Genomic DNA, 13,826 nt, shown 5'->3' on the forward strand with positions numbered 1-13,826 from the left:
AAAAGTTTGCTTTCTTTTTATTCAAATTGACTTTTCCATCGTACACTTACAATATAAACGTGCTTCAGTAATCTGCAATCTCCCACTGATCTTCATATTTAGACAAGATGTGAGTTCTTCAGCTTCTTTGAGTCTGAAAAAAAGTCTCCTTTCTCACAAAAACATTTGTCTAATGATTTAACCTGTGCCATTTAATTTTTCTACATTCCCATCCACTTTGACCCGAGCTAATATCAGTCCAAATCCCTTTACAATGCCATTTCTCGAGAAGTTGGAACATTTTGTAAAATTCAATAAAAACTAGAATCTATGATTCATTAATTTTCTGACCAACTTGATTGTATTTTGTAAATGTAAACAAATGTAGATGTTGATGGCGGCAACACACTCCAATTAATTTGGAGTTTGAATTGGATTTGAGGAGACACTCTTTTTCACGATGGGCCATACATTTTCAATAGGAGACTGGACTGCAGGAGTAGAGATGGAACCAATCTGATGTAGTGCATGTAGAAAGAGCCCTGGCATTGTCTTGCCCTAATAACCATGGACTTCCCAAGAAAAAGGTCATCTTGATGGCAGTATATGTGTCTGTACAATGTATGTCTCCACGTCAATGCTATCATCACACATATGCAAGTCACCCATGCCGTATGCACTGACCCATACTTGAAAATCTGGATAGTTGCTTTTTTTTTTATCTTTAGGACTGAGAACTTGATGTCTGTTGTTTCAAAAACAAGCTGAAACGTGGACTCATCTGACCACAGCACACATCTCCAGTGTTTTGGATTATCTGAGATGAGCTCTGGCCCAGAGAATTTGCCGGCATCTCTGCACAGAACTGATGTATAGCTTTCTCCTTGTGTAACAGAGATTCAAGTTGCATTTCTTGATGCTGTGGCAGACTGTGTTAAAGGGTAAGTTCACCCAGAAATTAAAATTCTTTCAATAATTACTTACCATAATGTCATTTGACACCTGTAAGACCTCCGTTCATCTTCGGAACACAGTTTAAGATATACTTAGACAACAAACACGAAGAGAAGTCAATGCTGAATAAAGTCATAGTTTTTGTTATTTTTGGACCAAAATGTATTTTCGATGCTTCAAGAGACTCTAATTAACCCACTGATGTCACATATGGACTACTTTGATGATGTTTTTATTCCCTTTCTGGACATGCACAGTATAGTGTGCATACACTTGGATATGCTCTCAGACTAAATATAAAATATCTTCAACTGTGTTCTGAAGATGAACGGAGGTCTTACGGGTGTGGAACGACATTAGTCATTTATGATGTCAATTTCATTTTTGGGTGATCTAACCCTTTAAGCTACCCTAGAAATCTAGACGCACCCTAGCGGCAGCAAATTAATCTGCCCGCAAGTGTCGTCTAGGAACTCTCAATACCCATCTGAGCTGTATTCCTCACAATCTGGACGGGCCAATCACATCGTGTATAGAGTCGTTGGGCGGGGCCATAATGACGACGGCCGAGTTGCGTTTGCGTGCTTCTAGTAAACACAGAAACTGGCGAACGGCGGCGGTCTTTCGAATCAGCTTTGACCGCGACTCTGGAAGACTTGGAGTTAAGCTTTTCTCTAAGAAAAGAACGGCACTGAAGTCATTCTTAAGAAGGGAAGATGTGTTCGGAGTTTAGCCGACCGGATACAGTGAATGTTTAATCAGTCAGCGAGCTCCCCTTCACCTTCGTTGCTCTGATTGGTTGTAGCACTATCCTATCGTCTGCAGAGGGAGTTTGAAAGACAACCGTTTATCCGCCCCTCGGATTGAGCTGTCAATGGTGAGTTTCCAGACCAAACATCTTGATGTGGGTCTGGCTTGTCAAGCTACCTTTAAGCCATTCTAGGTATACATGACTTCTTCAGGAGGAGTCCAAAAAGTGCATCCATCCAACATAAAAGATATCCTTAGAGCTTTGCAGGTATAAAGGTAATAAAGGTCTTCTGAAGCAAAACTGTGTTTTTGTTAGAAAAATATTCATATTTATAACTATAAACTAAAATAACTAGCTTCCGGGAGACGTCCTACGCAAGTCGACTTGTGCAAAAAGAGTAACCCCTGACGCGATGTAGGAGTAGCGGAAGCTTTACGGTACAAACAAAAAATAGGGTTGGGCAGCAAACTCAAGCTCTTCTTCACTTTTATCGAAAGCTTCCAATATTTCTCTTTAAAAATTCTCATTTTAGTCCTCTCATTCATGACCTGTTTTGCTCTATTCTCCAAGCTTCTGCATTCATCAATACGTCAGGTCAGGGGTCACTCTTTCACTGTCGGAAGCTAGCTGTATTCGTTATAACGCTTTAAATATGGATATTTTTCTTGCACAACCACATCATTTCATTTCAAAAGCTCTTTATTAAACCTCCGGAGTCGTAAGTTGCACTTTTTGGGCTTCAAAATCATGTCCTCTATTCATGCATGGAAGAACATGACATTTTTAAATATAACTCCAATCGCATTTGTTTGAAAGAAGAATGTCATATACACCTAGGATGGCTTGAGGGTGAGTAGATCATGGGCTAATTTAAATTTAAATTTTTTGGTGCACTATCCCTTTAAGTGACAACAGTTTTCCACAGTATTCCCAAGCCCATATGGCTATATTTAACAGTAGCATGATGGCTCGAAGGTCACCGAGTCAACAGATGTTTCCTGCCTTGCCTTACACTGACTGAGATTTCGCTGGATTCCCTGAATCTTTGATTGAGAAATGTGATTTTTGAAAATTCTCCCATGAAATTTGCCAGTGGTGAAACATGACCCATCTATGCATCAGAAATGGCTCATTCTAAGATAATAAAAACATATGGTAAGGTCTTTATACTCCCCTGAAAACATAGTTATGTATATTCTATTGTATTTCTGTCAATCGATTCTTCTAAATATTACACACTGCACTTTTAAATAAAGTTAAAGCGAATTGAATCACATTCTTGATTTGTATTGCATTTTAAAAAATGCCCCAACTTTTCTGTAAATGTGGTTGTAGCTCCTGAAACCTTTCTAACTGATTATAAAATCATCTCAGTGTCAGTCCTCTGGTCCAGTGGTCTCGCCCTCATCCTCATCCTCATCCTCTCCTCCAGAGATGTTCTGATTCATACGGGACAGCAACAGAGGCAGATTTATTCCAAGGGGGTTCTCATCTTCATCATCATCATCGTCTTTAGGAGGGTAGAAACGACGAGCCTTGGCCACAAAATCCTCAGCGGCATCCAGATAGATGAGCCGGTCCTGAGCGAAACGGAAATATGTAAGTGAGGAAGAAGAGGGTCGTCTGTCTCAAGCATGTTCATTTGATAGATGTTCATGACTGTCTCGAAACTTTGTGACATGTTTGTAATTTCACAATATGGGAATATTTTGGGAAAGGTACTAAAGATTTACATTTAACAAACAAAAGAAATGTATATTATTCTTACCAATAACCTATCAACCAACCAAAACAATGTTCTTCCTCAAAACGTTTTATTATTGGCATTCAATTATATTTATATTTTAATATAATTATATTTATATTTCTTATTTATATTTTATGGTATTAAATTATATTTATGCAGTAGTTATAATCTGTTAACCATAGAAAAATGAAACTTCTGACTTAAACTGTCATAAATCTTGAATGCTTTGGATCACAGACTTAAGTTCTGCCTCTTTTTAAAGAAGACAGCAGATTATTGTTTGCAGATCAAATAAAAACTGCACGAAAATCAAAAGCATAATTCTAAACCAACTGTGTTCCAAATCTGAGGTTGAAATATCAAAAAATGATCTTTCAGTAGGATTTTGTTTTGGCGCAATACCAAACATTTCACATTAATTTCCAGTGGAGTCATTTGGAGGAGTACAAGTGTGTTTTCAGGACCCTTTAACCTATCCGAATCATCGTGTGTGTTTTTTCTATGTGTGTGTGTTTTTGTTTGTTTTTGTGTGCGTGTGTGCGCTCACAGCAAGTGCCAAAACCTTTATGAGTTTCGTACCATTCCAATGAAGTAAAAATCATTAAAAAAAATAAATGTACACTTTTTTGACATTTATTTGCAAAAACCACAGTCTAATACTCCAATGAGAGCTATTTGACATGTAGTTACATAAGTCTAAAGTGGACCATTGAAATAAAGTGCTACTTTAAGAAAATGTTACTTTTGGTTTACCATGTTTGTAGCCTATAATAGTACCAGAAGGTTAAAAATATATTCTTATCAATAAAAAAATTCTTATCAATATCACATCAATAGGCTGATCACATTTCAATTTTTTTTTTAAATCCTTTTTAGTTAAAATTTGTTATACAATAAGCTTCCATTTATTAACAGTAGTTAAATACTTCTAAAGCATGTATTAATCCTAATGTTAAATTAATCCATCCTAAAATCGAAGGGTCATTTGTTTATTTCATTTTAAATTATTAAAATATTTTGTTTGTAGCCTACAATTCAAGCCCCCTTTTAAGATAAAATGCTTCAAAAGACCCTCTAACAATTACCCGTGATTTATAATAAAAAAATCCAGGGGCCATTGAAAGATTCTAACCTAAGCTTAACTACTGTGCAAAGGTGAAATAGAAATGATTTGTTCATCTTTTTGATTTATTATGCTTTCTGAAAGTTGTGCAGTTGATATTGGTCGAGATTTGGCTATTCTAATTCTATATTACATACATTTAAAATGTTCTTAAAATATAACATTTTTATAAATTATTTTATATTAAATGAAATTATATTAAACATTTTAGAATTATACACACTCACCTAAAGGATTATTAGGAACACCATACTAATACTGTGTTTGACCCCCTTTCGCCTTCAGAACTGCCTTAATTCTAAATGGCATTGATTCAACAAGGTGCTGAAAGCATTCTTTAGAAATGTCGGCCCATATTGATAGGATAGCATCTTGCAGTTGATGGAGATTTGTGGGATGCAAATCCAGGGCACGAAGCTCCCGTTCCACCACATCCCAAAGATGCTCTATTGGGTTGAGATCTGGTGACTGTGGGGGCCATTTTAGTACAGTGAACTTATTGTCATGTTCAAGAAACCAATTTGAAATTTGAGCTTTGTGACATGGTGCATTATCCTGCTGGAAGTAGCCATCAGAGGACGGGTACATGGTGGTCGTAAAGGGATGGACATGGTCAGAAACAATGCTCATGTAGGCCGTGGCATTTAAACAATGCCCAATTGGCACTAAGGGGCCTTAAGTGTGCCAAGAAAACACCCCCCACACCATTACACCACCACCACCAGCCTGCGCAGTGGAAACAAGGCATGATGGATCCATGTTCTCATTCTGTTTACGGCAAATTCTGACTCTACCATCTGAATGTCTCAACAGAAATCGAGACTCATCAGACCAGGCAACATTTTTCCAGTCTTCAACTGTCCAATTTTGGTGAGCTTGTGCAAATTGTAGCCTCTTTTTCCTATTTGTATCGGAGATGAGTGGTACCCGGTGGGGTCTTCTGCTGTTGTAGTCCATCAGTCTCAAGGTTGTGTGTGTTGTGGCTTCACAAATGCTTTGCTGCATACCTCGGTTGTAACGAGTGGTTATTTCAGTCAAAGTTTCGCCCACAGGACTGCTGCATACGGGATGTTTTTCCCTTTTCACACCATTCTTTGTAAAATCTAGAAATGGTTGTGTGTGAAAATCCCAGTAACTGAGCAGATTGGCCCGTCTGGCACCAACAACCATGCCATGCTCAAAATTTCTTAAATCACCTTTCTTTCCCATTCTCACATTCAGTTTGGAGTTCAGGAGATTGTCTTGACCAGGACCACAGCCCTAAATGCATTGAAGCAACTGTCATGTGATTGGTTGATTAGATAATTGCATTAATGAGAAATTGAACAGGTGTTCCTAATGATCCTTTAGGTGAGTGTATATTTTTTATATTCACCTTCACTTATTCCTGAAGCACACCTCCCTTTAAACAGACATAAATGGCATTGAAATGCAGCAGTATTTACTCCTGCTTGAGATTGTCATTGGTTGTTGACATGTGAAGTGAGTTGCAGTGCCATGCTCACCAGGATGAAGAGGTATCTCTCGGGTGGAGGCTCTCTGCTATTGAACAGGGATGTTTCGTTGTGGAGGGTCTGCAGAAGCGAGCGGGCGGTCGCTGCGTTTCTCATGCGGTCCATTGAGGCGCTGGCAGACACGGTCAACAGAGACTCCGCTTCGGCCATGAACCCTGAGAGAATAAACCAAACATCTCAGTGACGGACTGTCCCTGACAGCAAATCATTGAACAGAATGTCTCACACGATCTCTTACCCAGATTCTCTAAGATCATCTTCCATTTATCTCGCACCTCTCTTCGCATGTCTCTCATGGCCTCGATGTCGATGCTCAAACGCCGGTAGCCCTGCAGGACAGGACAGGACAGGACAGGACAGGACAGGACAGGACAGGACAGGACAGGACAGGACAGGACAGGACAGGACAGGACAGGACAGGACTCAACTTAACAGTCAAGACTCAAGAATGACACCAACAAATATTTAACTTTAGTTGTCTCTAAATACACGTTGGGAGAACACCTTGACGTTTCTCTAATTGGCTGACTGTGACAAATAATGTGAAAAATTGTTTTTAATTTAACCTTTCTATTAATGGAACTCCTTGAGTTACGCAGTACGTTTCAGCCTCCGCAAGAACAATTGAGGTTAATTCATTTGGTCTCCTCTCCACCAATCAGCTGGTGTGTGGTGAGCGTTCTAGCGCAATATGGCTGCCGTCGCATCATCCAAGTGGATGCTGCACATTGGTGGTGGTTGAGGAGATTCCCCCCTTCTATGTAAAGCGCTTTGAGTGCCTAGAAAAGCACTATATAAATGTAATGAATTATTTATTATTATTATTATTATTAATAATTCTCGTGTTACGCAGCACGTTCGAGCCTCCGCAAGAACCAATGAGGTTCATTCTAGTGTTACGCAGCACGTTTGAGCTTCAGCAAGAACCAATGAGGTTCATTCTTGTACTCATCTTCGGTTGAGCTTCTGTTTGTTCGCTGATAAATGTTTATATGTGAATAAAAGCCTAAATTCAATCTGTTCGTCATATTAAGCTATCGAGTCTCTTCAGAAAATGTGAATTAAACCGCTAAATTCATATGGATTAGTTTTACAATCTCTTGACTTTTAGAAATTTCGAAGTGCTAATTGTGTAGCTGTCTATGAAGGTATTTCAGATTTCATCAAAAAGATCTCCATTTGTGTTCCAAAGATGAACGAAAGTCAAACCGGTTTTGAACAACATAATGGTGAGTGAAAGGGTGCTTTCACACCTGCCTCATTTAGTTCGGTTGAATCGTTCTAGAGTTCGTTTCCCTCTTTGTTGCGTTTCGTTTGGTCAGGTCTGAAAGCAGCAATCGCACTCGGGTGCGCACCAAAAGCGGACCAAACAAGCGTACCGAGACCTCCTTGAAGAGGTGGTCTCGGTACGATTTCAAACGAACTCTGGAGCGGTTTGTTTGTGGTGAGAACGTGATCCGACCTCGAACAGAACCAACTGCAAAAGTACTGATCATTTTTGGACTGAACCAGCTGCCGTAGTTAGCTGCGCTGACATTGTGTGCATGATATTATTACCTGATAGATCGTTGGCAATATTTTCGGAAGATAAGCATGTCAAGAGTTAATAATTAATGCACGCCTCCTCTTGAAGTGACGAGCGATGCGCGCTCGCCGTCTGCAGTGCATTAGAACGTTGTTTTCATGTCGCATCCGCGCTTCATTATAGAAATGTTTTGTTTGCATACTGTGGTAAATACACACAGTGTAGTAGATTATGGCCCGCGCAGTCATCTCTCCATAGTGTTATTATAGTTTGCTGGCTTTGCCTCTTCTGTTGGAATTTTCCCACACGTAAATTCTGACCAATCGAAAAGCAGTTTAGGAAATACGCCATGGCCAATGAGTGATGTGGATGTTGTCACGTGCCTGCGTTTTGGTTCGTTTCAACTGGTTCGGACCAAAGCAATTAGTGTGGTGTGAAAAGGAACCAAAAAAGCTGAAAAATGCAACAATGTATAATTGTTTGCACTTGGTTCGGACCAAATGAACCGAACTAGAGATGTGAAAGCACCCAAAGATGACAGAATTTACATTTTTGGGTGAATTATCCTTTGCTGGGGTGTTCGTCTTGAAGCGGCACTGTGCTGACCGATCCGTGTATATCAACATCAAAGTAGGCCTACCGTGAGTACCTGAGCTTTGTGAACCCAGCATTGGTCACGTCTCGTATATAAATGCAAATGAGTTGTGCACATCATACATGAGAGCCTCGTTGTGTTTGGGCTCTGGTCTGCAGCAGGTTGTAGAGCGTGCGGTCGTCATCTCTCTCAGAGTGGGAGGGGTCTCCTGGTTCACTCCATAGGTTTGTCTCCTGGTCCCGCCTTCTTTTTGCCTCGCGGTCGAAATATTCTAATGTGTCGTGACTAACACACACACACACACACACACACACACACACACACACACACACACACACACACACACACACACACACACACACACACACACACACACACACACACACACACACACACACACACACACACACACACACACACACACACACACACACACACACACGTACAAATGCTTTCACCATATGAAGACATTTTAGTGTGAATATTTGTATTATAGGTTGTTTGATTCTTTATTTTGTCCAGAAGAACTTTGGCCCGTGAGTTGTAAAAAATAAAAATCCACATGTTATAAAGTTGAAGAGTAGCATTAGCTATTCTAATTTTAATGAGACAACTTTTAAGAAAATGTTTATATGTATAGCACAGTTTGAACCAAAGTAATTTGCTATTAGACATTTCTATTAAAAACATAACTATAGTAGAAGTATAATTATTATTATTAAATCACATCCCACATCCCCCTGAGTACCTAAGTAAAGGTGTCTTTTCTTCATCATCATCATCCTCACAGCAGCAGCAGCAGCAGAATCGCACACAGAACTTCTTGAAGGCGGCACCCATCCTCAAAATACAAAACTAGAAGATCGGGAAAGAAAATGTTCCAAGTTCAAGAGATGAGTGTAAAACAGCATCTGCCCCTCCAAGAGAATAAAAGTGAAATTTCTGAAGAAGATGAACATAAAAACAGAAGCGGTTTGCCTTTGTTCAATCTGCCGGAGTCATTCGTAGTTCTCCGGGTTCTTCAGGCTGAACCTCGTCCCTCAGAGCATCATTTGTCGAGTCATTTCAGATGAAAAGTGTCTAATGTATTGTCTTGATGTAACTTACCCAAGAAACTGCTGGCAAAATGCTGAATCCATCAATTCAAGCCTAAACGCAATTCTCTCTTATTCAGAAGCGAAGCATCTTTTGGGGCCCACGCAGAGAGCAACTAAAACTTTTCAGCGTCTCTCTAGAATGAATAGCATCACAGTTTAGTCATGAGTCTGAGCCGTGTAACCTGAGGCCATCACAGACCTCTAAATAAAGCCACTCGTCCTACAGCCCCAAAACACAAATGTACTTTTACCTCTGGGAACGTTTTCAACAGTTTTAGATGGCATATCCAGCACTTCAGAAGATTTTAAAACTGCTTTAGTAAAAATGAAGCAGGTTTGAAGGAAAAATAGTGATTAGCCTACATAACAGGGTCGCTCCAATTTATTATGAAAAGCAATAATCCTAAAACTCCTGCTCAGATTTAATGGAAAAACTCATGTGCTCACTGGCAAAATAATCAAACCTGTAAACACCAGACTTAAGAAGCACATAACAACAGGTTGGTGTTATTTTATAAACTAATTACAGTATTCATTACTATTTTGAAAGAAGATTTTATTTCATTTAGTGTAATTTGAGGTGGTTTTGTCATTTGCATTGATTATTTTTAAATGTATTTTAAAATATATTTTAAATAATATATTGGTTTTATTTATTTTTCAGTTTTAGTTTAATTATTTTCAGTAAGTAATTTTAGTGCTTTACATTAGATTTTTTTTAAATCTAATATTTATTATTATTTTTTATATTAGTGCTTAAATATATTTTTATAATGTAATATTTTCACATTAAATCTCCAAAATAATGTGGAAACCTGTTTAATGGCACCTTTTTACAGCACTATGAATGAAGGCTCTTATCACTAGCTGTGTTTCCATTACCCTTCAAATTGCACAAACTGTGAATTGAATATACTAATAAATAATAAAACTACCATATTATCACAAAAAAAGTTTTTTTTAAAGCTACACTGTGTAACTTTTTTAGTTTATTCTTAGCTAAAAACACTTAGTTCTTTTAAAAAATGTGTGCTCATTAATGTATATTTACTTCTTTTAAGTAATAAAGGATTCTCGTAAGTTTATAATATGCCATTGAAAATACATACGGGTGAGGGGTTCGATTGCCGGTCGCCATGTTGCCCCTCCATCTTGAAAGTACATTAGCCAAAGAGGGACATACCCATAAATGGATGGTCATATACCTTTACACCGCTAGATGGGGGAAAATATCACACAGTGTAGCTTTAAAGTATATGACCATCCAGTGAATAATAGTTTCTGTTCCTCTCATTCCTGATTTCGTTTTAACTCCTACGGTGGCCGATTTAGTCCAAGATTAACACGGCAATCCCCCTCTTCACATTTGACACGGTGCCATCGAGTGTTAAAACGCGAAAGGCGAAGCTTGAATTTACGGGTATGTCCCTCTTTGGCTAATGTACTTTCAAGATGGAGGAGCAACATGGCGACCGGCATTCGAACCCCTCACCCGTATGTATTTTCAATGGCATATTATAAACTTACGAGAATACTTTATTACTTAAAAGAAGTAAATATACATAATTGAGCACATATATTTTTTGAAAGAACTAAGTGTTTTTAGCTAAGAATAAACTAAAAGTTACACAGTGTAGCTTTAAGCTTGCATGAAGTCGTTTTACCAGCAATTAAAAAAAAGAATATTTTGCTGCAATGGAAATAGTTTTTCTTCACATTTACAGGTCACCTGGCATACGTAAAACTTGATCATTCTTTCAAGTTGGACAGAAGACAAGACTGAATTTTCTTATTAAACTAAAGTCCCTCGAAGACAAGTAATTTCACTCGGCGGCCATCATGCAAGTGCAGCTTTAATTCTTCAGCCCTTGAGGACTATCACACTTCACTTTCCCTATGCATCTTTTTGGTTTGATCACTTTTCTTTTCAAATGTGGATCTTTGTCAAATTCCAAGAGACAAATGTGTACAGGGATCACATGAATGAACAAAATCCCAAACCTCTGAATTTATGAGAAGGAAATAGAGAAGTGTTTGATGAGTGATACTCATGTGAGAGGCTCCATCACATGGTGGACGGAACACAACTTACTCTGCCAGAGGCTGTTGACTGAAGAGACAACACAAATAATCATCCTTGTGATTATGTCATGGTGTTTTTAAAGAAAGAGAAAATATATTTACTACAGTTATAGCTGTAATTTCTAGATTATTTATAGTGATTAACTGCGCTTCCTTATTTTGTCGCTTTGGATAAAAGTGTCACTTACATGAATCAAAGTGATTCTACACCTGCCTAAAAAACTATCTGAATATCAAAGGTCATTACAAAAGATAAAATATACAAAGAAATTACATTTATTTCAAATAAAGATGCCATAAGAAGAATGTTCAAGCAAATGTTTCACAATATCTTTACATAAAAAAGAAAGTGTAAAAGAAACATAACTCTTTGTTAAATTAAAGGGTTACTTCAGCGATTAGCATATGGCTTCGTATCAGCAGACATGGGCAGTATTTCAATTAAATGTATTTTAAATACGTATTTAATTACTTTAGTGTATATTGTAATTTGTATTTTGCAGGTGTGGAAAAAATGAAATGTAGTTTGTAACAAAATATTTTGAGGGAGTGTATTTGAGTATTTCAAATACTTAAATAGTTTAAAATTTTTTTTTTTTTTTAAATAACCATTGTAAATGCTCTCCATTGACTTTGTATTACATGAAGCTGCCTCCTTGTCATTTTGGAGTCATTACAAAAAAACAGAACAATGTCTAAATGCTGATATGTGACAAGGTGTATACAGCAAAAGAGCTAAAAAACATATACCGGTAACTACATTTTTATAAGTTGTCGACCCAAAAAAATTAGCGTTTATGGAGACAAAAGTGGATACAGGCTTTCCCCTCCAGTGGGCGTAGCTCTCAGTGTAATACAACTTGTCAAGCTCTGTCTCTATTGCATGTATGCACTTTTATGTTTTTAAACTAGGGGTGACCCCGAATAGTCGAAGATTCGATGCATTGATATGCGGTGCCGAATTCGACCACCGATATCACAGACGAATCTTCGCAGGTGTTAAGCAGGCGCGGTGCTTCATGTCCAGTGTGCGACCCCTTTAAGGGCGCTGAGCTTCACACTGCAAAGCGAAACTTAGTGCTGCGCCTTTAAAATTCGAAGACATTCAATGAGTGTACACACACACACCGGTGGTGGCAATTGGTTCCTGTCCGTGGCGACTTAGGAAGTTGTTTAACCACAGCGCCATTTCAAGGTTTTATATTAAATTTATATTTCCCTCAAATCGTCAATGTATACTGATTTCACCCTGTGCTACAAGATCGTGGAGCTCTTCTATCAGAAGTCGATTCAAACTTGAGCTTGCGCGTATATAATGTGTGCGTCCTGAGATCCTGAGACACGGCGCTGATCTTCGTGTGCGGTGTGCCTTTAGGCACAGTTGGCTTAGGAATGTGCATGTAAACGCACTCAAAGTTCTCTTTTCCTCTCTAGGAAGGTAATTTTTTTTAAAGTTTATTAGGTTTAGTTTATTTGTAGACTAGTATCGTGCCCCTCCCAACCGTTTCACACACACAATTCTGATTCGAATGTGTAAATCCTTGGTCGAGGACACCCCTACTTTAAACGCCGTTTTTTGGGGGTCAACAGCTTATAAAAACTTTTGGGGTTTGGGTTCTTTTTAGTTTGTTTTCTGTACCCCTTGTCACAAATCAGCTTTTAGACATTGTTCGTTTTTTGTTATAAGTCAGAAATAACAAGGAGGCAGCCTTACGGAATAGAAAGTAAATGGAGACGGCTGGTTTGTTTCCCCCCCTTTCAGATTGCGTGGACGTGGCTTTCAGATTATGACGCATGTCTCTCACTCTCTATTGGATAGCGCTACAACCAACCAAAGCAACAAATAAGGCGAAGCGTAGAGAAAACTGTGTACACATCTTCCCTTCTTGAATGATTTCAGTGCCGTTCTTTTCTCAAATAAAAGCTTGACTCCAAGTCTCCCAGAGTCGCAGCCCTAGCCGATTCGAAAAACCGCTGTTTGCCAGATTCTTTATTTTCAAGTAGCACGCAACTCGGCCGTCATTATGTTAAGCCCCGCCCACCGACTCTATACACAATTTGATTGGCCTGACCAGAGTTAGTTTTTTTACAGCTCAGAAGTGTATTGAGAGTTGCTAGACGATACTCGCGGCAGATTAGATTTGCGGCCGCTAGGGTGCATCTAGATTTCTAGGGTAGAAGTGGCGCTGCTCCTCTTAAAAACAGCATTAAGGTTAAGTGTTTTGTGAAAAATATACAGTCTACACACATATTGCACACTGAACGGCATTATAGAGAAAATTGTGCCTTATGAGATTGTCGTAAGCTCATAACTCCACTGAAATCGCCATAAGCTTGTAACTCCACTGAAATCGCTGTAAGGTCGTACTCGTAACGCCACTGAAATCTCCATGCTAAGCAAGTGTTCACAATATAAAATTCATCTGCAGTTTTTACACGTTTTTAAACATATTACATAT

At 38.6% G+C, this 13,826-nt stretch overlaps 1 protein-coding gene across 1 annotated transcript; it reads right to left on the reverse strand.

The window, feature by feature from the left end:
• Window positions 1–433: 433 nt before the first annotated feature.
• Window positions 434–9,309, reverse strand: mreg (melanoregulin). Its single transcript, XM_067425737.1, has 5 exons — window positions 8,937–9,309; window positions 8,311–8,473; window positions 6,307–6,397; window positions 6,060–6,223; window positions 434–3,264 (listed from the first exon to the last, which is right to left on the reverse strand). The coding sequence occupies exons 1-5, from the start codon at window positions 9,026–9,028 to the stop codon at window positions 3,061–3,063; spliced, it is 714 nt and encodes a 237-aa protein (XP_067281838.1). The 5' UTR covers window positions 9,029–9,309; the 3' UTR covers window positions 434–3,060.
• Between the last annotated feature and the right edge of the window lie 4,517 nt (window positions 9,310–13,826).

This window comes from Pseudorasbora parva, chromosome 19 (genome assembly GCF_024679245.1).
Source record: "Pseudorasbora parva isolate DD20220531a chromosome 19, ASM2467924v1, whole genome shotgun sequence".
NCBI classification, from domain to species: domain Eukaryota; kingdom Metazoa; phylum Chordata; class Actinopteri; order Cypriniformes; family Gobionidae; genus Pseudorasbora; species Pseudorasbora parva.

Coding starts and splice junctions, on each gene's coding strand:
- mreg (XM_067425737.1), bottom strand. CDS start 9,028: ATGGGTGCCGCCTTCAAGAAGTTCTGTGTGCGATTCTGCTGCTGCTGC. Junction 6,398..8,310: donor AAACACAACGAGGCTCTCAT/GTATGATGTGCA, acceptor CCTGTCCTGCAG/GGCTACCGGCGTTTGAGCAT. Junction 6,224..6,306: donor GATGATCTTAGAGAATCTGG/GTAAGAGATCGT, acceptor TTATTCTCTCAG/GGTTCATGGCCGAAGCGGAG.